At 36.4% G+C, this 23,844-nt stretch overlaps 3 protein-coding genes and 1 long non-coding RNA gene across 5 annotated transcripts in view; 2 read left to right on the top strand and 2 right to left on the bottom strand.

Annotated features, from left to right (window-relative positions):
• LOC127516298 (Fc receptor-like protein 5) overlaps positions 1 to 23,844 on the top strand; it is a 237,800-nt gene that overhangs the window by 27,730 nt on the left and 186,226 nt on the right. The window lies entirely within an intron of this gene.
• The window catches only part of LOC127516321 (uncharacterized), a 251,302-nt gene that overhangs the window by 46,332 nt on the left and 181,126 nt on the right, over positions 1 to 23,844 (bottom strand). The gene's annotated exons all lie outside the window — the stretch shown is intronic.
• The window catches only part of LOC127516317 (histone H2B-like), a 192,380-nt gene that overhangs the window by 37,046 nt on the left and 131,490 nt on the right, over positions 1 to 23,844 (bottom strand). The gene's annotated exons all lie outside the window — the stretch shown is intronic.
• The window catches only part of LOC127516299 (titin-like), a 136,527-nt gene continuing 128,071 nt past the window's right edge, over positions 15,389 to 23,844 (top strand). Inside the window, exon 1 of the mRNA XM_051900804.1 lies at positions 15,389 to 15,648. Coding sequence (XP_051756764.1) covers positions 15,621 to 15,648 — 28 coding nt within the window. The 5' untranslated portion in view covers positions 15,389 to 15,620. The remainder of the gene's footprint in view (positions 15,649 to 23,844) is intronic.

The raw sequence follows: 23,844 nt of genomic DNA, 5'->3' as shown, positions 1-23,844 counted from the left end.
ATAATTCATCAAACTGGATTCTCTTTTTAAAGGTCCCTGAGATCAGCGAAGAGAACAGACGCAAGAAGAGAAACACCAGCAGAAGAAATGAATCTGAGTCAAATGCTTATGTACATGCTTGAATGAAAGAGAATTGCACTATATTATCTGTACACATATTGTGTAAACAATTGAATCTAATTTATAGTAAAACATTTTCCAGTGAGCATTTATGTTTAACACGTTACCTGTCTTATCAAATAGAGCCTGTGTTTTTGCCAAGATGATTTTTCTTATATCATATATATTGTTTTTTCTTTTGTTTTGTTTTTATGCTGCAATTAATGAAGTGTGAGATTTCTATTTGATAAATAAAAACATAACATTATCTTTGCATGAGTTTTTCATGTTTTAATTTGTTAACCTAAGGTCATAAGGGTTTAAAATGTTAAAAATATTGTTCTTACATTGTTGTTGTTCTTATGAACAAAAGTAACGACCGTATTTTGAACAGGTTCAGGTCACGGGTGTTTTCAGTGTATTTTCTGATTTTCTGATGCTGTGACTAATCTGACCTACAAAGAGAAAATACAGTAATGAATATGAAAACTGGTAGCAATCAAAATTCATTGAAATCTATACGAGAAAACCATGAACCATGAAGGCCTGTTCACATGTTTGAGATTAACTTCTGGTGTCAGTCCAGCGAATCTTGCAGGGGCTTCATGAAGGGGCACCAGTGGTGGAATAGGGTGCATAGTAAGGCGGTATATTTCAGCTGCCATTAAACTTCATCAAAGAACATCTAAATTTAAAGGATCCTTTGAAGGCAGTCCTTGCGTCCTTCATTCAGCTCATTTTGAAGGATGCATCAAGTGTATCCTTTGCGTCTTTCAATCACCCACAATCCTTTGCACACATTCCAAATCACCAAAAAATAAAAAGAAAGAAAAAGAGACAGATGATGGAAAACGAGTCATCACTGAGCTTGGTTGAGTTCATTATATATATTTTCTAACATAAAATCATGCATTTTATCTTCTGTTTTAGTGTAATTGAATCATTTAACACTAAACTGCTGGTGTGTGCGAAATTATTTTTATTCAAATTTATTCTTTTGATTAATTTATTTTATTTATTTCTTTTATTATCTTTTCCTTTTTATGGATCTTATTAATCTGTTCTTTATTAATTCTAGCCATTGGTGTTATTGACTTCTTTAGTCATTTATTTGATTATTTCCAACCTTTGGTTTCTCTTCTGTGCTGTAAGATCGAGTGGGTGTATTTTCCATCAGATTTGATTAGGTGATGCACTTTTAATATGTCTATTTCCATCTCTGCAGACATTAGATAATGTAAGATCTGCCATATTCTCTTAGAAGTTTTAAAGGTATCAAAACAACACCTCGTATTTCTGTTTTCATTTATCTTGTAAAAACACATCGGGTACAACAGGGCTAAAGGCACATCAGGGTAAAAGGTGCATTTATTATTTTTTAAACCATTAGATGGCATAAAAATTCAGCTCAGCACTTTTCTTAACAACCACTTTTGGTGACGCACATGGAAATTTGGCTGATCCTTGAAATTTGGCCATTTGCGGACAGCAAGTTGATTCTCTGTTAAATTGATCTGATATTTAATGTTTTTTTTTTTTTTTAAATGTTGTCGATTTATGTAGCAAATGAGAATCGATAAAATTATTGACTGTATTTTGAGACAAAGGTCTTTTCAGATTTGTTCAAGCTAATTAAAGCAACAGTTTTTGTTGTTGTTGTTGTTTTTAATAGCAGAAGAATAAGTAAAAGAAGGCTATGGTATATTTGGGGTAAAAGGTGCCCCTGCTGCTGGGGCTAAAGGCACAATAATTAACATAATAAATAGCTGTCTGACTTTTTCATTTGTTGACAGTTAGATTCAGATGGTAAATATTATATATTAAATTGGGTGTCCACCATATTTATAATGAAACCACCATATTTAAAAATATGATATTAATCATTATTATGGGATCTCATTCAATGCTTTCAGAATCTTTACTTTTTTAAACCATTTTTTCTAATCTTTTATTTTTAAAATTAGCATATTTTAATGACAATATTTAATGAACAAAAAAATAATAATTTATCAAAATAAACAGAAAATAGTACAAACTTTGCTTAAATGGTTGTTTTGAACATGTATTACCTTAGACATTATGTGAAACATATTCTTTAGGTAATGTATTTTAGTAAATACTTTGTGCCTTTGGCCCATGCTGGTTTAACCCCGTGTGTGGGGTAAAAGACTCACCTTGCCACCTCATACATTTATAAGGTTTTTAAACAAACAAACAAACCAATCACTTTTATGATTTATTTTCACACAAAATATGTTGCTCCATTAATGTTCAATAAAAACATATATATTTTTCTATAAATCATATGGGAGTAGTAAAAAGCACATTTTTATTAAGGTGTGACTTTAGTCCCGTTGTACCCTGTTCATTTTGACTCTTGCCCTCTCATTGTCTATGTGTTTTAGTTCTTTTTGCTTGTTATCAAACACATATCACAAAAAAAGCATTTAAAAAAAAAATATTGGAATTCTATATAAATACATTCACAAAAAGACAAACATTTTGAAAAAAACACTGCCAGAGAAAAACATCTGACTGACTTCCACTGTGACAATTAGCCCCGACGTCCATTAATTCACAGATTACCAAGCATTAATTTCATTAGTATTAATGCATAAGTATTAATCCTGATTTGTGTTCCCTATTTGTGTATCTCTCTTAAAAATGGTAAGCAACGTTAACCAGGCAGATGAGAAAATGGATAAAAAGACCAAAAAAGAGCAACCCAGGAGAAATAAGCAACCAGGTTAGAGAATATGAAGCTTTCCACAGCCTTGTAACCTTCACTAAAATCAGCCAATGAAGGGTTTAATGTTTCCTAACTTAAACATTGTGTCAAGTTTTCTATACTGTGTAAAACAAGGAACTCCAACCCTGCCCCTGGAGAGCTACCATCCAGCAGAGTTCAGATCCTACCCTGATCAAACACACCTGAAGCAGATAATCATGGTGTTCAGAGCTACCTGAAAATCACAGGCAGGGTTGGAGCTGAAGTCTGCAGGAAGGTAAACATCCAGGATCAGGGTTGGAGACAGCTGGTGTATAACAAAAAAAGTGTCTGATTGTTTAGTATATACTTCTTGAAGCTTGAAAAAATGTGCCCAGATTTAAATGTTTATGGCCCCAGTAAAATCTGCATTATTATGTCTTCACAGCAGAAGTTGGAGACGGTTCCTCTCCTCATCTGCAGGTAATGGATTCTCAGAAAAAAGAGTTTGAGCTGTTGACTGTGTGTGACCCAGGAGACAAGAGATAAAGAAGTTCTACATCTCCATCTGCACCTGGCAAAATTCATGTTGATCTTTTCAGCAGTGAACAATTTAAATATGTATTTTTATGTCTTGCAAACAAATGTTGATGTGTTCATGAGTTGGATTTAACTTTGCAGCTTTTCAACTGTCCTTCTTTTTCCCCTCTCAGGATGCACATGAGTTCCTTGTGACTTTTCTGTCCTGTCTAAAAGAGGAGAGTGAGACTCTGAAGACGTATTGGCCCACATACACTTGCCCTGTGGGCAGAGATCAAGTGCATAAGCCTGCGACAGGTAATGACATCACACAGCCCCATCTGCACATGCTCATTCAAAAGATGTGTAGCATTTAAGTGTTTAAGCTCGTTCTTTTATTTTAGCTGTGGTTTCCAGAAGAGTTTTACGGAGGAATCCAACTAACTTTCGCTGGTCATCCTCCCTCAAGCTTGTCTAACAGACAGCCTGCAGCAGTACTTGAATGTGATTATATATCATGAACAGGAGCATGTCATTTCCATCACATTCTGATTGTCTGATTGTCTGATGAATGCCTTGGAGATTCTTGAGGATTTTCACACGGTCCTTCATTGTAGGTATGGCTGCTGTTAATAAAACATTTATGGAATGGCCATTTAGAGAACAGCCACTGTTTATTATGTAAATGGGTGTGTTTACATGCACAATTTTACAGTGATCACTGCAAAATGTTTGATTGTGTTTTGATGTCAAGATGTTTTCATTGTTTAGCATATTATAATTAAACCATGTTTGGTAGTGTTTTGTTGTGCATGTCCGTGTACACTAGGTTTAGATTTGTGCAAGGTGTGTGTTAAGAAGAAAGTGTTTTGCTTTGTTTCTCCTTGATCTCTTATCCTGTTTAAGTTCTTCTTTTCCTGTTTTTAATTTGTTGTTGTCACGTACACCTTTTAAGGAGTGCCTTGTTATTTCCAACCCTATCTCACAGCGAATTCGTACAAATTAACCAAGTGGCTAAATCGTACGAGCTGGGTCATACGATTTGTTCACTGCATTTAAAACAACCTCGTCAAGGCGAATTCGTACTAATTCGCATGACTTATTACGTGGTTAAATCGTACTGTATAGTATGATTTCTTGTTCGCGTTGAATAAGCGTGCCCCAACTCTCTATTGGAAAGTATCGCGATATTAAACAGCAGTTAACTGCCTTATTTAATGTTCTATAAAGTCCATTATATGTTATTTATTAATCAGATCGGCTCCATAATGCTTGCTGGATTTTATCTGCCATCTCTTACTATGTTTTGTTCCAAAAAGTTGAACATATATCGCTAGCTAGGGTGATTAAATGCTAGAGTTAGCGTTAGCTAGCTTCGATCAATTTATTATGTTCATATTGGTGGAATTATAGAAGTAGTGACCACCACTGTACTTGTATTACTATTTTGTAGTTTTAGCTCAATAACGGCAATGCTTACTATGCTTTTACCATAGTTACTGTGGTAATTTGTAGTTTAAGTCCAGTTACCGCAGTAACTGTAGTTCTACCTTGATATGTGTAGTAAAAGCGCAGTTATTGCAGTACTTGCCATGCTGTTAATACCTTTTATTTAATATGCAAAAATTGTAATTCAGCATTTCTTTTTCTACCTTGCTTCAGATCCCACACTACTCCTCCATATAGACTTCCTCACAGACAGACAGACAGACAGACAGACAGACAGACAGACTGACTTTCCCCCTCCATCTCTCTTCTTTCATCTCTCTGTCTTTTGACTTTTCTTTGATTATTTCTCTTTCTTTCTCTTCTTCAATATGGCATCTTGTCAAAACTCAGGTTTTGACCAATTATGTCAGGAAGCTGCAATTATTACAAGGGAACTTGAACTCAAAGCTGCCAGTGCTGCACTTGAAGCAGCTACCAAGGAGGCTGAAGAAATTCTACAAACCTTCAACCCTCCACCAGTAATGTTGAATGCTTTTCATTTTCATTTTCATTTTCAATTTTTTTTTTTTTTTTTTCATTTAACTACTTTTTGATTCAAATTAATTTGCTGTATTTTTATCTGTTAATGTATTTCAAAGACCTAGCTTACGATCATCTTAGCATTTTGTTTCAACATGAATTTCCAAAAGAGAAAGTGTTTTTTTTTTTTTGTTTTTTTTTTTTCCTAGTTGAAAAAGAAGACCAAACAAGCCTGTAGCACTCATCTCAGACCAGTCTCTTTTGTAGAGAGGTATGAGTTTGGGCATCTTGTGCCAAAACGGAGAAGGCCAAAACTTACCAAGGCAAACATTTCCAAAGGTACGTTTGTTATATTTTGCACAATGTATTTTTGCAGCTTATACATGTTTCTCCTCTCATAATGAGTAGCATCATAATTTGTCTGTTCTGTATGTTTCTATTAATCTTAATCGTTGTAGCTAAAAAACAGATTAACAGTCCAGCTATGTCGTCATCTTTGGAGTCTGGGCAAGTAGACATTGATCATGGTGAGTAATGACATCAACACTCAAAATAACTAGTCATGCAGAGTTATTAGTGACTTTTTGTTTCATTGTTCTTAGGTGAAATTCCATCACTGCCTTCTCACACTGTTTGGCCAGCAGTTGAAGATATAGGTGTGTATATTTGTATTGTTTAAAGAGTTCTCAGTATAATCACTGCTTTGTAATGATCAATCTAACCAACTGCCATGAACACTATAATTACTTTAGTTTTTTTCTAATTCAGAAACTCTTCATCAAGAGGTAGAGGATCTGTTGGCTGATACTGGAGACATTCAGTGCTCAAATCCGACTTCCTGAAACACATGGTCAGTTCGCATGGCCCAGACTAAAAAGAAGTGGGCAGCTTTGAGGCCAGAGATGGTGGAATCTTTATTAACAGCTGAGTACACGGAGATCAGACAGTGCCAGCACTGCCAACTGAAGCGATCTGTTATCCGCTGTAAAGACTGTGTTCCTAAACAGCTGTACTGTGCAGACTGCGATATTTTGGCCCATGAAAGGAAACTGCACAACCGAGAGACAGACGTAGAAGGATTCTTTCAGGCCATATCCCCATCAGCTTTGGTGAAGGTGGATATTGAAGGCCAATTCCATTTTGAGCAAAAAGGCATGTAATTCAGATGTTTTAGAATTTATAATACCTTCATGTGGTATTAAAAAAAAAAAAACAAACAAAAAAAAAAAACCATTAATTTATTGATTATTTTGTTTTTATACTATACATTATTTCAGTAGGTCGCTACAATGTCAGCTTGCCAACCTTCACATGCTCAACATGCCATATGAGCAGAACGACCAGCATCCCACAACTGATCAAGTCTGGTTACTGGCCTGCCACAGCAAGCTGTGAAACACTGTATAAAATTGATGTGTTTGTGTCATATGACCACATGAAATTGACTGCTCCTGGACTTTTTAGACAGTCCTTCATCAATTTATTGGAACAGCGGACGGAGTTCTTTGGCCGAGTATTAATTGACTGAACTACTGAATCATTTCCTTTTTTCATCTTTTCATGTTTGGGAGTGAGCTATTTCTTACAAGGTTTATGTTTTTTTTTTTTTTTTTTTTGTGTGTGTTAATTTACAGGATGGAAAGATCTGCACAGATGCTTTTCAAAGAAGTTTTTTCGAATGGAGATACTGCCAGTTCGAAATTGATCAGCTCTGTGGACTGAAAGTGTTTGACTGTCCAGCCTGTTCTCCGTTTATGCTTGCTGTGTCAGTAGATGGTAACAGGAAATTGTGTCACTTCAAAAGAGGGTCGGAGAAATTCTATATCAGTGTGAAAAGCATTAAAATAATAAATAATGCCAATTAGCTATTCATTAAATAAATATGTAATTATATTCAAGGCTGAAGATCATGCTCTGTTCAAGGGTGTCTTTGTCTGTGAGGATGAAGATGTTTCCAAGTTCGTGGACTACATTAATAAGAAGACAAAGCACGTAGGTTGTATTGTTTTGTCATAGTGCTTTCTAAAATTGTGTAACCTGAACAAAAAATAGCAATGGACATATTCATGTAAACACAATAGCAAAATTAAGACCAATGCATTGAATTGTCATATCTTTCTATCTCGCATGGCTTGCAGTAAAGCAAAAATTCAACGTGTGGTCATTTGAAATGTCTGTCTGTTGGCATTTTTCTCCCCACATATTTCCTTAGACATTTATCCACATACATCATTTAATACAATGTTGTTGGATCATCACATTTCTTTCTCCTCTTGATAGTCCCCTGGAAAAGGTGTCTGTGGATCGAGTCAGTGCACTGCAGCATGGGAGTCCATCCCAAAGAAAATCAACAAGCTGGATGAGGAGGGGATGGAGGTGGCTGTCTGTCGGCATGGTGTGATGCTGAGAAGTCTGAACATGATGAGGGGGGAAATATTTGCATATCCTTTGTTTCTCCAAAAGGAGCTGACTCCAAGGAATGTTCAGTTCATGTGCACTGATGTAATATGCAAGTACTGGCCATACCTGCAGAGAGTTGTTAATGATTGTCCAGAGCTTTCTCCTCTCCTGCACATGAAGCCATTCCTGTCAGTGATGCATGCAAAGGCCCACTCTTGGAAATGTGAGGTAAACTGTTTTCCAGAACATGAGGGTACCAATTTGTGACTTGTGTATTTATGATCCGTAATTGTGAAATTGTGTGTATATTCTAAAAGATATGGTTGTTTTATTTGTTAAATATTTGATCTCCATGCACAAGATTAAGTGGGGTGGTCGAAACCAAGAAGGAGCAGGCACCACCTTGGGTGAAGAGGTGGAACAAGTAAACGGCTTCTTGTCGAGAACTGCTATATGCAGTAAATACATGACCAAAGGAGGTAAGTGCATAACTACAAACATATACAATGCAAAGTTACCAAATGGGACTCAAAAAATCTGTTCATTTTTGAATGGCATTAGTATTAAACTTTTACCTGACTTTTACCTTGTCCAACATTTTCATATCAGTCTTCTAAACAAGCCAAAATGGAAAAAATAGTATGCAACATTAATGGGAGCTATATAAATAATCGATTATTTTACATTGTTTAGCTAGGACAGACATTATTACTATCCAGGCCATGGCATGGAATCAACGCAAAATTGACAACCTTGCAAACATGCTGTCCCGAAGATTAATAAAGGTATGTTTCTAAATTGCTTTTCTCTTTTACAGGTGACAGCTGTAGTCTTTTAGTGTTTAATTTTGCTGTAGTATTTGCTGTGGTTCAGTAGACAAGTGGCAACTATAAAGTCAAAACTGTGAATTCCAAGACCAAGTTTATGTAATAATAAAAAAATGTATATCTTGTTTTTCAATTTGAAAAGGGTCATTAATCATGTATGCATCTGTCATTAGTTTTTATCTTTTAACAAATGCACTTTATGGTATTGTTCATTAGACAAAAGCACAAATTCAGGAGGAGTCCTTAAACCTTGATGCACTAAAGACAGAGTTTGCAGTAACAGATGACACGCTTACAGACTGGACCAGTGAAATCCAGCAGTGGGCTGATACAGGTAGGCATATTTTAGATTACTTTAGCACTGTACTTATTGTTTTAACCCTTTCAGTAACAGAACTTTGACTGTAGTGTTGTGTATGACTTTTCTGTTTCTACTTTTTTTTTTTTTTTTAAATTAAGCCTCATCCTTATACCTCTGATGTAATCATAATGTACATGTTTATTTCTATTGTAAAAGCATATCTTATCAATATTTAGCAACAAGTAAGGAGAATGCAAGCAGTCAACAGGGACTCCAGCAGACAATTGAGACTCTTTATGTGAGCATCAGGCAGAGGAAGCAAGATCTTTACCGTCAAACAGGTTAGATCATTTTAAACATTAAATAATTTTAAAGCTTTTAAAGGCTATATTCATATATATTCATATTTCCTATTTGTACATGCACCACATGTGATAAACGATTAAAATACTACGTATATTTCAAAGATCCAAAATAGAACGAGGCATCGGTTTTGTCGCGTTGCGTCACTTCCCGTGTGGACAGTCACAGCATCACTGTAAAAAAAAAAAAATCGTAAAAAAATGGTCAATGACTGTCAGCTATGGCTGCCAAACAAAAACCTTAAAATTAAAGTAAAATATTCTAATTTAAAGAAAGTGTAAAAAAAACTTTAACAGAAATTTTCGTTAACTTTTCTACAGAAAAACATTGTTATTTTACAGGTATTCCATGAATTATTACAATAAAACACCTTCACTGCAAAACATAATCTTAAAAAAAAAAAAGCCAATCAAAGTCTGAAAAATAAATGTAAAATATTCTAATTTAAATAAAGTGCAAAACACTCTTAGAGAAAAAAAAAAAAAAAACACTTGTTTTACAGGTATATCCTGTATTGTTACTAACAAAACACACACTGTAAAATGTGAATCTCTTGCACTTAATCAGAAAGAGCACACATGAATGAATGAATGTAACTATATGTTATTGCCTCTGAAATAAAGCAACATGCAGCACAAGACCAATGTTTTCTGGCTCATCCTGGACTGAAGCACAGGCTCTACTCTCCAGCACAATGATGACCCACAAAACAGACGATACAGAAACCCTTTAAATCTCAACAGAACATGAAACACTAACAGATCTCTCAAGATCTCAGCATCTTCACTTATTACAATCCAGACTTTATTTCATACTTAACCTCTGTTAATTCTCAATAAGAACTTTAGATGTAGATGTTTTATTGAATAAAATAATAAAGTTTGAAGTCACCATGGTGGTCAGTGCTTGCTTTAGTTGGGCTCTTGACTCTTGACCCTTTAACATTATTATTTTTCTGGCTGCTTTAACTGTGTGTTTCTGATACATGTTTGTTATAGCAAAAAAAGCAAGAAAAACTCAGATCAGATGATGTTGGTCACTTTTTAAGTGACGGCATAGTCATCATAAAGTGGTCTGATTCACTGATACCAGAGTCTGGTCTCTGACTAAATTGTTTAATATTAGTTGTAATTTAACATGCCAATACTACTGCAGTGCTGTGATACTATAAACAATTTTATTAAATCATTATGCAGAAAATGTTTTGTCAAGGTCATGCAGACTCACACAGACATCAAGAATCAGCGTATGAATCTCAACAATAGTGACAATAAAAATTAAAAAAAAAATCAGATTAACTCTGAATGTCACAAAACAAGCTACTAAAGTCACAAAAAAGCTTTGTTAATTGTCACCATTGTTGAGATTCATATGATGATTATTGATGTCTCTGTGCTTAATTCTGGATATTTCCAGTTGATAACTTAGCCTAAGTCGTGAGATTAATAATAAGACCACACCAAGAAAACCCCATATTAATCAGTGATGCTGTGACTGTCCACACGGGAAGTGACGCGACAATGTTCTACTGTAACCGACGTGAAATATGAGTAGTATTTTAAGTGTTTATCACATGTGGTGCATGTACAAATAGGAAATATGAATGTGAAGTGAATCTGTGGTCTCGTTTCAAATGCATTGATCAATATGCTTGGTCGGCTTCACTGTAGCCTACATGTGCGCTGGTTCCTTTCCATGTTCTGACCGGTGTCCGAATCTCAATCAAACACGAGCTCTTATCAGCATTCATTCACGTCACCAAATGATTAATAATGGAAAATATTAAGCGCTTCCATTTCAGACTCCCTGTTATCAGATCTGTTGAAGATGTTGCTGTTCATGTTTGCCAGCCCAGGACATTTCCAGACCAGATGATGTTCTGTGGCCATGTCCGGAATAAAGAGTAGCCTATCCTTGTCACACAGTACAGTTAGGGTGATATTATATGACTTAACCCGTGATATAAGATTTTGGCCATATACCTATCCAAGTCATTCATTCCATTATCAACAGGCTACACTTGTATTTCGGGCACACCACAAGGTGTCACTGTGGCCTCAACGCTTCGCCCTCGCCTACTCTGAGCTCGATTGCTATGTCTGAGGTAAACCACACCCTCCTCATTACCCTACAGACAAAGAAATGTAAAAATACATAAATGTGGAAATTAACAAATATGGAAATAAATACATGAATGAATAAATGTGTAAATAAAAATTGAAATGAATAAATGTATAAATAAACAAAACAAAAATAAATAAATGTGCACAAAAAAAAATGCATAAATAAGGAAATGTATAAATATTTTTTTTTGATTATTTGCTTTTCTATGTATATTTATATATTTATTTATTTTTGCTTATTTTACATTTTCTTTGTATAATTATTTATGTATTTATTTATTTATTTATTTTTAATATTGGCATTATTACACAAAACGGAACTTGAAACATAATTAGGCTATATTTATAAATGACTATCACTTGAGACTGTCACCTTCAACTATTTTAATGGTGAGCAGCCTACACATCAATATGCTACAAATGCAGGACGTTTTTGTGTGTGGTGTAAATATAACTTATTCTGAAGCAATATCTCATTTAAATCTGCATTTTTGTAATATTTACACCGATGGATATTTTTTTTTTTTTTTTTTTTTTAACCTTTATAAAGGGTATTTCCCCCTTAACCTTATTAAATGTATGCTGCATCTTTCCTTTTTTTTTTTTTTTTTTTTTTTTTTTTTTTTACTTGATCAATAAATTCAGTTTGAATAATTAGACACACAGAGCTATTATTAATCAAATCAATGACACTTATAAATGACAGCTGCTTTGAATAAGAGATTGTTTTAAATATTTTTTGAAAATACAATTAAGAAACATTGGGGAGAAAATGACATGAAACTAAAACGCCAGTAGGTGGCGGCATTTGACCGCCTTAATGATTGAGTCATTGAGTCATTCATTCAAACGATTCGTTCAAACGGCCGATTGATTCAAGAATGAGGCAGTTGTATATGAATGGGTCATTGAACCGTTTTGATTCAACCGATTCGTTCAAAACGCTGAATCATTCAGTAAAGAAAGACGGCTGAGTGTTGCTGTGCGGTACGTGCGCAATGGTTCTGTTGTTATCTTTGTTTGGAACTGTTTTCGCTGCTGAAATAAACAAAAATAGTCATTATTGCGTCTTATGTAAGTGACTTAATATTAACTACATGTTTATTTAACTGTCGTGAAATCAATGTCGCATTTTAAATCGTGATGGTAACGTAATCGAGAGGACATTGGTCGTGTGATGTTGCTTAACTGTATCATATGTTATAAATATAAAAACTCCACATTTTGAATTTTTACCACATGTTAACGGAGTTTCTTTGTGTGTGCTGTTCTCATTTGTTTCCATTTCTGCTCGAGATGAGCTGCACGAGCCTCAACAGTGCAAGGCCTATCCACTATCGATCCCCATTTACACCAAATGTAATAAAATCAGAGTCATTCTCTAGTTTTTGGTGTAGTTTGGTCAAATTATGATGGACTATATTGTGTTTTGGTGTTAATATAGTCTATTTCATTAATAATAAAGTGAGTCTGTGTTTCTCGGATCATAAAAATGTGTGCCCCCCTACGGAATTAGGGTACCATTCACAACTTCTGACAATGGAAACGGCAAAAATTGCGTACCGTACTGAACCGAACCGAACCGTTCAGTGGAAACGAGCCATTTGACAGTGGCTTTAATAAAAGGAAGACTTGTGGAGTGTTTAATTCAGAAGTAATTGTTTTGGGCTGCTTGAAGCACACGCCTCACCTGTCTGTGTAACTTCCTGAGACAGCTTACAGAGGCGTTTTATAACTCAGTTAAAAACGACACTTTCCACCAAGGCCATAAGATGTTGCCTCTTTTAGCGCTGTATTATGTCGTTTTACCTTTGTATATATTAACCTTTGTATAGCCTAGAGAGAGAGAGAGAGAGGTTTAATAACCATAGAAATGAAAATAAAAGCGTCAGCAGCCCTATAAATAATGTCGTCATTGCGAGTTCAGATGTTTCTCTCTGGTGGTTTAGCAGTAGTACCTTGTAGCGGAAGTCAAAGCATTTTGCGGGTTGTTTCTAAAAGCAGCTGTTCTTATATAGTGGGTTTAACTTTTCAAAGGCCACTGTGGTAAAAAATTAAAAATTCATAGTTACAGCAAAACACATTATTTACAATTTCACGTGTTGCAGGGGCTTCGTTTATCTCATCATTGAAGATGTATATTGTCATTTGTGCATTGTTATTTTTAGCTGCTTTACTAAGGAAATGACAGAGAGCATCTTTAGTTTAAGAGTTGAACTCAGTTGTGGTTTGACTTCTGTTCTGTTTCTGCTTAACCATAGTAGAGGAAACATTTATGCTTTTTCTGCATCTTTAGTTTCATAAACCTCAAAATACTATCACAAGAGCAAAGATTCACAGAATGTGTAATTTTCATTGACTTGAGCTTATTTAAGTTACTGTATAACTGAGCAGAGTAAATACTTTTAAGTTGTAAAGAATGTCTGCAAAGTATGTTTGCAAAACAGAACACTGAAGGTTTGTATAACACTCCAATACAAATGTGTTTTTTTGTTTTTTTTTTGTTTTTTTTGTGAATAAAAAAAAAAAATTGGGGGGTGGGCCATGCAGTATTGATTTGGCTTAAAAAAGGTTGGGAACCACTGGTCTATCCAGTATGAATCAAAATCACGTTATCGACATTGTGTGACAGTATGGGATTGAGCTCTGGTTAAGGAACTATGTGGATATTTAAGAGACACATACACGGAACAATTTAAGTGATGCACCAAACACAAATTTGGCACTGGAGCTGCGTCCCAATTCGCTTGCTTATACTACGCCCTAAAAGTGTGTACTCTTTTTGTGAAAAAAAAAAAAAAAGTACATAATTTTGAGTGTGTAGCAAAAGAGTACACAACTTTGGGACATACTATCACGACATACAATTGCGTCTTTAATGGTTGCTCTCTGTCGCATACTGACCGTAAACTGGCCTGTCAATATTGTCACAGTTAAAATCCTCCACATTTCATTTCATTTTTTAAACAGGGTTTTAAAAAGCATGTGGTGTTAAAATAATATTTATTAAGAGATTGAAGTGCCTCGTAGTGAATGTTCACACCCACACATCAATAAGTTACTCATGTTCATTTGGACATACGAGTTCATATTGAGGCTCTGATAGTTTGAATGTAGTAGTGAGAAGTGAAATATCCTATAATGAATTCCTTTGTTTACCTTAGTATTTCTATAGATACAATCACACTGGGCTTCAAATGTTGACAGATTACTGCAAAGTCTTCAAGGTGTAATATGGTGATGCATACAAAATCACTTTGGTGACAGCAAAGCAGTTGAATTTTGCCAGAATTTAATGACAGATACACTGGATTATTTGTTAATTCTATCAATCCTCATGTAAAACAAGCTTTAAACAAACAAGCTATTTCAAATTCATCCACTTTATTAGCAGCAAGGAACACAATCGTGCTACTCGACTTTGCAGATCGCTGGTCAACGGGAGCGTGTATGTTCCAGGGTCTGTTAACACACATTAAGTAAACTTTTTAAAAGGTCAGGACTCATTTTTCCAGGGCCCTGTCAACTTTTTTCTTTTTCTTTTTTTTTAAACACAAAAAGTTATAGCTCCTTCATGTTAGGGTTAGTAGCTTTCATTACTCCAACCATTTGTTTAGGTCCATCAAGTCTAGGCCTGTTATATTGAGGGCCATACGGAGGTGCTGGGGAACAGAAAATGCCTTTGACGAGTTCCCAAAATAATAATGTCACATTGAGAAAATACAACTTGGTGACTTTTTTTTTTTTTTTTTTTTTTTTTTTTTTCCCCTCAGGTGCCCACACTATTAAAAAATAAACAAGTAATAAATACATAAAAAAAATAAATAAATAAATAAAAAAAAACTGGCAGCACTTTACAGTAAAAAAAAAAAAAAAAAAAAAAAAAAAAAAAGCAACATTTTAGGTTTTATGAAACTGAACTTAAATTTATGGTTAAAAAATGATATATTTCATTAACTGATAATGTAGATAATGATGTAGAGCGGGCCTTAAATGAGTAGACATTAGATATCATGTGGTGATTTCAGTTAATCACTGTCTGTCTGTGGTGTGACTGTGGCAGGGTGAATGAACAAAATAACGCAGTGTGAGAACAGTCACCGTTAGAACTTCTCTAAAATAGGATTTTCAAGATGAACAGAGCTGTAACTACTTGAACACACTACATTAGTAGCTAAATATCTTAGAATGAATCTCTCTTTTCTTTCTCCCTGCGTTTCTGAGTAGAGTTTTGTCTCCTCCTCCCTCATCACTTCTTTCAAACACAGGAAGTGTCTGTTTTCACAACAGAAAACAGTCGATAATGTGACAGTATGGGGTCCAGTGCATTGCTTCTCATCTGTGAGTATTTGATCATATTCTATAATATCTTCTGTTTAGTTTTTTTTTTCTCTTTTTTAATACATTGTTTGTTATCTATGTGATAATGCATGTGAAAATGTTAGCCCTGTACGCACACATTTTTTTGCTTGTTTTTGTTGTAATACTCTTTCTTCATATTTCAAGTAGTTATTAGATGTATTTGTGTTAATATGAGTTAGTGTTGTGTGTTTCTGTATCTTTAAATAAACTCTCCATCAGAGGCTCAGAGAGCTTGAGAACAGCGATTGAACACTAGAGTTATAACTTTAATACAACTTTGTTTTCCTGTTCTTTATTTCGATGAACTTTTGCCTAAAAACAAAGAAATTAACTTTCATTTCAATATCCTTTTAGAAAAGGTGACCCTGAAAAAAAAAAAAAAAAAAAAAAAAAAAAAAAAAATTTGGCATTTGGAACTTTATTTAATATGCATATTTCACATATTATGACAAGAAAGAGCTCACAAATGTCCTAATACTTGTACAGTGTACTGAACATCACTGCTTATTGCTCAGAATAAATCGAAGATGTAGTTAGTCTGTGTTTCTGCAGACAGCATTTCCTCCATCACTTTGATCGCACCATTGGCCGTTTACTTTTACGATATAAAAAATTTCATTCAGGACATCATATTTCCCCTCCTGACACATTCATCATTAATCTTTTAATTAATTTAAAAGCTTTGTTTGTATCACTTGATCCAACACATTCAATTTATTCTTCCATAATTTTAATTTATTCTTCCTTTCTTCCATTGATTTCTGCTCCAAGAAACTGGTACTGTCCAATAATTTGCATTTGGAGTGGCATTCTGCACTTTTCTTCTAAAGCCACACTTCCTCTTCTTTAATGTGATTGCTGAAATCTCACTTGGTCCAGATAGCCTTGTTCATCTGTAAGGTAGTATCACTTATCTTGTGCGACATTAGCTATATATTGCTACTGAAATATCAAAAAGTATCAAGTTGAGTTATTCTCTCTCTCTCTCTCTCTCTCTCTCTCTCTCTCTCTCTCTCTCTCTCTCTCTCTCTCTCTCTCTCTCTCTCTCTCTCTCTCTCTCTCTCTCTCTCTCTCTCTCTCTCTCTCTCTCTCTCTCTCTCTCTCTCTCTCTCTCTCTCTCTCTCTCTCTCTCTCTCTCTCTCTCTCTCTCTCTCTCTCTTTCCCCCCCCCCCCCCCCCCCCCAAATAGCTTTATTGGCATGGTAAAAGAAATCTTTACATTGCCAAAGCATTAATAACACTGTACAATAAAAATAAATAAATATATATAATAATGATGAAGAAAAGGGAAAAAAAGAAAAAAAAATCTAGCAATAAAATAGAAATAAAAAAATTGCAATAAAAATGTTCAATCTTATAATATTTATAGAAGTGTCTCTGGGCATATAGTGAGTGTGTTGGTAGTTCTGTCCCGCTGGAGGCTCTTTCGTCGTGACAGGACCTCACATACCTGGCGGCCAGGTTTGAGCTTGCTGGGCTTTCTCCTAGCAGGTATGGGAGTTTGTCCATATTTGGTTTCTGTTGGAAGTCTTTGTGGTGAGTTGTGAAATGGGGATAGAAAGTGTCCCTAATTTGTGCATATTTAGGGCAGGATGTCAGAAAGTGTAGTTCTGTTTCCACTTCATTCTCTGTGCAGTGGGGACACAGCCGGTCTTCCTTTGGTAGCCAGGTCTGTCTGTGTCTGCCTGTCTCTATGGTGAGATTGTGTTCACTGAGTCTGTACATGCTCAGGACTTTTCTCAGTTTAGGGTCGCTCACTGTACTCAGGTATCCTGCCAATTCATATTCTCTATTTAGGGCCAAATAGCATTCCAATTTACTTTGTAGGGCTGTTGCGTCTGTCCAATGTTTTAGGTATTTTTCTTTTTGTGTTTCTTGATTATTTGGTTTGGTCTGGCTAAGTTATTTTCAGTCAGATATGTTTTGGTTTGTGTAGTCAGCTCTAAGACCAATTGGCCGAGGGCGTTTCTTCCTGGTGTCAGCTCTTGGTAGTTCAGGGCTTTGTGATGGAGGGTCTGTTTATCACTATTTTTTAGGTGGGTATGGAATTTAATGGCCCTTTTTTGAATTGTGATTATAAGTGGGTAAAATCCTAATTCTGCTCTGCAGGCGTTATTTGGGGTTTTGCGTTGTACTCGTAGCAAAACTTTGCATAGTTCGGTCTGCAGAGTCTCTATTGGGTGTTTGTCCCATTTAGTGAACTCTTGGTTTGTGAGTGGGCCCCAGACTTCACACCCGTAGAGCGCGATGGGTTCTATTACTGATTTGATTATTTTTATCCAGATTCTGACTGGGATGTCAATTTTGATATTTCTCTTAATAGCGTAAAAAGCTCTCTGTGCCTTGTCTCTCAGGTCGTTCACAGCTTTGTTAAAATTCCCTGTGTTGCTAATATTTATGCCAAGGTAAGTGTAGTTCTGCGTGTGCTCAAGGAGCATGTTGTCTAATTTATAACTATGATGTTGGTCTTGTCGGCTGGGTCTTTTTTGGAAAATCATTATTTTTGTCTTTTTGGGGTTAACTGACAGGGCCCATGACTGACAGAAGCTGTGCAGGAGGTGTAGATGCTGCTGTAGACCCTCTTTAGTGGGAGACAGCAGCACCAGATCATCAGCAAACAGGAGGCATTTGACTTCAGTATCTAGTAGAGTAAGACCAGGTGCTGCAGACCGATCCAGAGCCCTCGCTAACTCGTTTATGTATATATTGAACAGTGCAGGACTTAAGCTACAGCCCTGTCTCACTCCACGACACTGAGGGAGGAATTCTGTGTGTTTGTTACCAATTTTAACAGCAAATTTGTTGTTTGTGTACATTGATTTGATTATGTCAGATGTTTTTCCTCGATGCCACACTGGATTAACTGAAGAAAAAGACCTTCATGCCAAATGGAGTCGAAAGCTTTTTTGAAGTCAAAGCATGAGAAAATTGTGCTTTTGTTTTGGTTGATTTGCTTATCGATTAAGGTATGGAGAGTGTATATATGGTCTGATATGCGATATTTTGGTTGGAAGCCAATTTGACACTTGCTCAGGACATTTCTGTCTCTGAGAAAATGGGTTAGTCTGCTGTTTAGGATGTTGCAGAAAAGTTTACCTAGGTTGCTGTTTACACACATGCCACGGTAGTTATTAGGGTCAAATCTGTCTCCGTTTTTATGGATTGGGATAATTAGGCCTTTGTTCCAAATGTTGGGGAATATACCTGAACTAAGGATGATATTGAAGAGCTTGAGGATGGCTAATTTGAATTTGTGGTCTGTATATTTTATCATTTCATTTAGGTTGCCATCAACACCACAGGCTTTTTGGGTTTTCAGGGTTTGTATTTTGTCTAATAGTTCAGCTAGTGTAATTGGAGAGTCTAAGGGGTTTTGGTAGTCTTTGATGGTCGACTCTAAAACCCTTAGTTTTTTGTACATTGCATTTTGTTCCCGATTGTTGTCTATATTACTAAAAAGGTTGGAGGAGTGGTTTATCCAAACATCTCCATTCTGGATGGCTAGTTCTTGATGGTAAGATTTGTTTAGTGTGTTCCAATGTTTCCAAAAGTGGTTGGATTCTAAGGATTCTTCAGTTTCTCTGAGTTGACTTTTTGTGTTTTTGTTCTTTTTTCTTTCTTAAAGTATTCCTATATTGTTTAAGTTTTTCATGATAGAGATGATGGATGTTCACATTGTCAGCATCTCTATGTTTCTGGTTTGATAGGATTCTTACTTCTTTCCTAAGTATTTTGCAGTCATTGTCAAACCATTTCTCAGTGGCATGTGGTCTTTTTGCTTTTTTTTTTTTTTTTGTGTGGTTTTTAAGTTTGATAATGTTGCTGAGACCTCAAATATTCTGTTCAGCTTGTCTACTGCTAGGTTTGTACCTTCACTGTTATGCAGGAAAGGAGTGGCAAGGAATTGATCTAATAGGATATGTATCTTTACAGTTTTGTTTCCATTTATACGTGTTTCTAAGTGAGTGGAGCTGGGTTTTTTTAGATGCTTCTTGGTTGGGCATTGCTCTGGTTAAGAGGGTTATTTTACTGTGGTCTGATAGTGGGTTTAGTCGGCTGACTGTGAACGCTCTGAGGGAGTTTGGGTTAAGGTCTGTAAGAAAATAGTTGACTGTACTGCAACCAAATGGTGAGCTGTAGGTGTATCTACCATAGGAATCTCCTCTTAGTCTGCCATTGACTATGTACATACTGAGTGTGCGACACAGATGAAGAAGATGTGTTCCGCTTTTGTTTGTTGTTTTATCATAGTTGTGTCTTCGTGTGTGTATAGGTGGGGGGAGGACGTCACCTCCAGGCAGGTGTTTGTCCCCCTGAGGAAGATGTTTTTCTCTGTTGCGGTGACTGCCCTATTAATTTCTAACCCTGTATAGAATTGTCCTGTTTTAGCTACTTTAATGGCATGGGCAAGATTTGATCTGTACCAAATAAGCATGCTTCCTGAGTCTCTTCCTTGTGTCACTCCAGGCAGTTTAATGGATGGGATGATGAATTCTCTGTAGTCTTTGGGGCAGCCGGTGGGTCCATCTCTGCTCCATGTCTCCTGCAGGATGATGATGATGTCTGAATTTTTTTTATTTCTAAGTTGAAATCTGTGTTTCTGCTTTTGAGGCCAAAGGTAGATGATCTCAGGCCTTGAATATTCCAACATGATATTATAAATGCGTTGCTGTCCATAGGGTCTTAGTTTTGTTGATAAGTTTTGACCTATGACAGTAGGTGTGAGCAGATGAGGTTGAGCATCTGACAGATGTCTCTTAGCTCTGTTGTTGTGGCTTACACTGGTCCTGTTGTTGGTTTTCTGCTCACTATCTGAGCATAGCTGTGGCTGCCAGGGGCCTGCTGTGTATGAAGGGGGTAGGGGGTAGGTAGGAGAGGCTTTGGTCTGGCCTGATTCACTGAATGTGAGGATGTGAGGGCTGGGAGAAGATGCTCAGGTGCTGGCTGGTATGGTCTCAGCATGTGAGAGTGCTGTTGTCATGACGGAAGTCTTCTGGATGTTCTCTCTGGGGGTACACTGTGCTTTCTTATAGGTTGTTGGACTCTGTTGCTCCTGGGGGTGCTGTTGCGGTTCCGATTCAGGGCCACATCTTTTAGGGTCTTGGCGAAGACAGGAACAGCTGTTTTGTACAGATGGACATGGTCGTAGAGGCGTGTGAAGTCCAGGGTGGGGTGGTGTGCCAGGTGCACATTGGGTTTAAGTGCACAGGCACGGGAGAGGTTGGCGTTCACCCGCTGGATAGTGTCAGGGTGGAAGTCTTTTCGGGGCAGCAGTGTGGAGATGGTAATTTTAGCATGTGGGAAGGTGGTTGAGGCCTTTTCAATCACTGTTTGTAGTGATGTAGCCACCCTCTCCTGTTGGGCTCTCAGGTCGTTTGTGCCGGTGTGGATTATTATATGGTTTGGGGATCCCAGTTTGTCCACACTTAGCGATTTGAGTGCACTCTGAATGTTCGGACACCGGAGTTTGGGGAAAGAGCTTCTTTTCATCAATAAATTTCTCATTTGAATCAATTAAAAGAGCGACCTCTGGTTTTAGCGTTACTTCTCTTCGTGTGGAGAGGTCGTCTGAGTGTGATGTGAGGGAAGTGTCTGATGGGAGAGGAGGATTCTGGCTGTGCTGAATCTCTGTTTGGGAGCTGTGATCAGGGTGAGGGGTGTCCTGCTCCACCGGTTCCTCTGATGAGCTGAACTCACTGTGCTGTGCTCCTCTGTCCTGCTTCAGTTCTCTTATTTCCATCTTCATTGCTGTTAGTTGTGCCCTGTGTATCTCTGTCTGTTGTAAGAACAATGTCTCCAGCTGGGCCCTTAGGCCCTCTCTCTCCTGCTGGAGTTCCTTCACTTCAGTCTGCAGTGTAGACGGCTCTCTCCTGAGGCTGTCCTTTTCTCTGTGCTTGGCTGTGTGGCTGTTGCTGGTCTGGTCTGTTGTCTGAACTTTTTGCAAGGAAAAGATCATCTCCTTGAGCTGTACCATTTCTCCCTCTAGCTCTGTGAACCTCTCCCTCATGTCAGTGCAATAGCAGTGTGAATGGGGGTCTTTGGTCTGGTTTATGCTCGAAGGGTCTCTCTGTTCTGTCTGATCCTCATCTGTGTGGATGGTGTGGGAGACTGACTCCTCAGGAGTGATTAGTTGGTCGCTGGTAATGGTCTCTTTCTGTGCTCTGTCTTTGATGCAGAGGAAGTCTTGTTCGAAGAGCCCATTGATGCTCTTTATCACCACTATACCCGTTTTGTAGATATTAACGTTGGCAGTAGTTGTGTCTTCCTCGTTTCTTATTGTTAGCTGGAAACCCCCACAGATGCCTTTTCTTCCAGCAGAGGGGTAATGTGTAATGATGGCCTTGTGCCATGCATAGGGCTTGTTGGTATAGAATATCAGGTTACTTATGCTGCCATCTTTATGTAGGTCTGCAAAAAGTGTTTCTGGGTTGTCAGTCAGTGTTTTGTTTTTGTAGACTTTACGTGCTGTTTCATTTGTGACATCTTTGGGATAGTGCAGTGCGATGACCTCCACATATGGGTGTTGTTTAGGCCTAACGCTCTGGAGGCTTCAGAACTCTTCTGAGGGCAGAAGGGGCGGGGCCAAGATGATGTACTGGCCATAGTTGATTTAGAAGGTAAACGGAATCAACTGAAATAACTGCCAGTTTTTTGTTTATTTTCTCTCAGTGAAGATAATAATAATAATAATAATAATAATAAAAAATAATAAATAAGCCAAAATATGACTTTTCACTGATTTTGTGAAGATGGAGAGGAAAAAAAAGGAAAAAAAGAAAGAAATTCTTTTCTCCAAAATTCCTGTTGTGTCCAAAATGTTTTTCTGTGCTGTTCTTTCAAGCAAATATCCAATGAGAGATAAATAGCACTGTCTTTTCAAATGTCTTTACCTCTCTTTTCCTGTAAGTTTTCTTCTTAGTTGTTGTTGTTTTATGTTGCTTGATGTTATCCTTTCAAACATGAATATCCTCTTCTGCAGAGGGTTGTCCTGTGATTATCTCCTCTTGAATTTTCCTCAGATTCAGGTGACAGTGTTTAAAAAAAAAAAAAAAAAAAAAAAAACTGTCCTAATTCAACAAAAGCTTTGTCTAGATGTTGTCTAGATAATGTTTATGTTGAATCTTCTATTTTCTTTAGGTTATTAGCAAAATTTTCTCATTTTTCTCGCAATTTATCTGGAGCTCAACTCAAGTGTGACCATCTCTCATGGAACTCAATGACTCTCTCTCTCTCTCTCTCTCTCTCTCTCTCTCTCTCTCTCTCTCTCTCTCTCTCTCTCTCTCTAAAATATATATATATTGTATGTATTCCAAGAAAAAAGTTTTAGAAAGTCCTTTTTTTTTTTTTTTTTTTTTTATTTTTTTTTTTTTTATCTGGGGTGTCACTTTTTTTAACTTAGAGAAATTAGGGCCTTATTATTATTATTTATTATTATTATTATTATTATTATTATTATTAAGCAAAAGGTCATCGATTTATGATACAGGAAATCTTTTATTTGAAAAATAGTCTAACCCTACTGAACACACAATCATCTTTTCTAACACTTTTCATTCTCTCTGCTCTTCTTATAGAAAATGATTTGCAAAAAAGTATTTGGCCACTTATTGTCATATGGACACAGTTTATTAAACCAAGTGGCATCAACCAACAAATGATGCTCAAGCTTTTCTCAGAACAAACTTCTCTTTTCTGAGACACTTTTCAGTTATTTTTAACCACTTGGTCTGAACTTCATTTTTAGTGGTTGTATGAAGTCAGTTCAGACGGGTGTCAAACAGAATAACCACAGGTTTCATGTTCCACCAATGCTTGACAGTCAGACTTTTGTCTTCATATTAAACATATTTGTTCATTCATATTTTGAAAAGCTAATAAACTATTTTTCAGTGTCTTGATTGAACACAGTTTGTGTTATATTTATTTAAATGTTACTTGTTTTGATACATTGCAAATATATTGATACATTTTTAAATGTGGTTTAAGATCATTTTCACACCTAGTTTTTTTGAGCGCTCCAAGTGCTCTCACCTCGGTTAGAAATAATTCATACGTCAACACAAATGTTTGAGCACCCCAAGCAATCCACACCCACATTAAAATAATGTGTTCTGAATATGGTTTGTTTTTGTGTCATTTTAGGGGGAACTGAGATCATCTATTGTGTTGACGTATG

Source organism: Ctenopharyngodon idella, chromosome 7 (genome assembly GCF_019924925.1).
Source record: "Ctenopharyngodon idella isolate HZGC_01 chromosome 7, HZGC01, whole genome shotgun sequence".
NCBI lineage: Eukaryota > Metazoa > Chordata > Actinopteri > Cypriniformes > Xenocyprididae > Ctenopharyngodon > Ctenopharyngodon idella.
Note: the sequence above shows the minus strand (reverse complement) of the source record. Positions and strands in the feature narration are given on the sequence as shown.